A 1,996-nucleotide genomic window follows, 5' to 3' on the forward strand; every position below is an offset into this window, starting at 1 on the left:
CCGAACTGGACGTTGAACAAGAAGCAGCTTATGAATGGCACATCTATGAGTTCGCCGAATTGCGCTGGAAACATCGCACTGCTGATCAGTGCAATGAAAGCTCAGGGCGTTGAGTACACGCCGTATTCTATCCGTCGCGCGTTGGAGAATACTGCAGTTAAAGTGCCGAATGTGGAGGTGTACGCACAGGGCAAAGGGTTGATCCAAGTGCTACCAGCGTTCAAGTATCTAGCTGGCAGTAACTCGTTCGATGGTGGACGGAAGTTCCCTCTGCATTACGAGATCAAGACGTCGTCAGGTGATGGCAAAGCGCGTGGTATTTTTCTTCGAGACAGCGTCGACTTCGCTCATGATAGCACGGAAGTTAACGTCACAGTGACGCCCAAGTTCCACAAGAAGGCGGTGCAAGACGACAAGGTTCACTTCGAGCAACACGTGCGTCTGGTTCCTTCTGCTCGGTGGATCGATGTGGGACGAAACCTGGCGTTGATGCATGGCGGACGTGCGTTCAAAGTGCTCGTGAAGACCAAGCACCTGACTGCTGGTGAACACTATGGCGAAATTGTGGCTTACGACACAAAGAACGAGGCTCGTGGCGCTCTGTTTACCATTCCAGTTACTGTGATCAAGCCTGAAGACGCCAAGTCGGTGGTAACCTACCAGACCAAGTTCCAGCCTGGTGATATCTCTCGTCGGTTCTTTACACCAGCTCAAGATTCTACCTGGGCTGATATTATCTTCTCACGTGCTAACGAGAACGACCGTGAGGTGGAATCCAACGCTTCCGGTAAGCTCTACATGTTCGACGCTCTGCAGTTCCAGCCGCTTGTGCGTCAGAGCTCGTCATCGTTCCATAAGGCCTTCTTCCTCAAACCAGGAGAGGAAGTTGCGTTCAGTATGGATCTACTGGGAGGTTTAACCACCGAGTTCTGCTTGGGTCAGTTCTGGAGTGCATTGGGAGACTCGATTGTGCAGATCGAGATTCGATTTCACGGTGTTAAACCTGATCAAGAGAAGATCGTGGTCACTGGAGGGGAAGAATCGCACAAGGTGCTGGTCTCTAGCACTGTGGAAACTGAGAATTTGGCGCCTAAAGTGAGTTTCACCAAGTACGTGCAGCATATCCGTCCCAAGACAGCCGAGATCTCCCCGTTAAGTTCGAGTCGCGATCAATTCCCGGATAAACGTCAAGTGTATCAGTTGGTCTTAACGTACCCGTTCACCAAGAAGGAAGCGGGGAAAGTAGTACCGTACCTGCCATTATTAAATGGTCGACTGTACGAGTCTCCGTTTGAGGCACAGTTGATGATGATCTTCGACGAGAAGAAGCAGTATCTTGGATGCTCTGACGCCTACGGTAACGAGACGACGTTGAAGAAGGGCTCGTATGTTGTTCGTGCTCAAGTGCGCCACGAAGATGTGAACAAACTGGAGAAATTCAAGCAGATGATTCTGGTCTTAGAACACGAAGTTAAAGAGATAAATGCCTCGGTGTTTGGACATCAAGACGACGTCGCATTGGGTGGCAAAGCGCTGGACAAGAAGAGCTTGGCTACTGGCAAATACGTGCCTCTGTTTATCGGAGAACCTGCCCATGACAAGCTTCCTGCCGGTAGTACCGTTGGTGACGTTTTGATGGGAAAAATCCACTTTGGCCAGAAGGACGGCACGATCAAAGGGTAAGCATGCTAGTTTTTGACAATGGTTTAGGTTAATGAGGCTGGTTAACCTTTCTTACTGGTTAATAGGAGCGGTCGACGTCCGGGTGGCTTCGACATCACGTATGTCATCCCTCCAGCGCCAACTCCTGTGAAGGAGCCAGAACCAGAAGAGCCCAAGGATGAACGCGACGAAGAGGAGATCGCAAACGAAGCTGTGCGTGACCTCTTACTCGAGCGAGTGACGAAACTAGTAGGCAAATCCACTTTTTTGCCGGCGTGGCAGCGTCTTGTGGACCAGTTCCCGAACTACCTGCCGGCAATGCAGGCCAAGCTCC

The 1,996-nt window shown here is 51.0% G+C and overlaps 1 protein-coding gene across 1 annotated transcript; it reads left to right on the forward strand.

The window, feature by feature from the left end:
• Positions 1 to 1,303: 1,303 nt before the first annotated feature.
• Positions 1,304 to 1,684, forward strand: PPTG_20079 (hypothetical protein; the record flags this gene model as incomplete). Its single annotated transcript, XM_008918714.1, has 1 exon — positions 1,304 to 1,684. A coding segment is annotated over one exon (380 nt), but the record flags the coding sequence as incomplete, so codon positions are not given.
• Between the last annotated feature and the right edge of the window lie 312 nt (positions 1,685 to 1,996).

This window comes from Phytophthora parasitica, assembly GCF_000247585.1.
Source record: "Phytophthora parasitica INRA-310 unplaced genomic scaffold supercont2.275, whole genome shotgun sequence".
Lineage (NCBI taxonomy): Eukaryota > Oomycota > Peronosporomycetes > Peronosporales > Peronosporaceae > Phytophthora > Phytophthora nicotianae.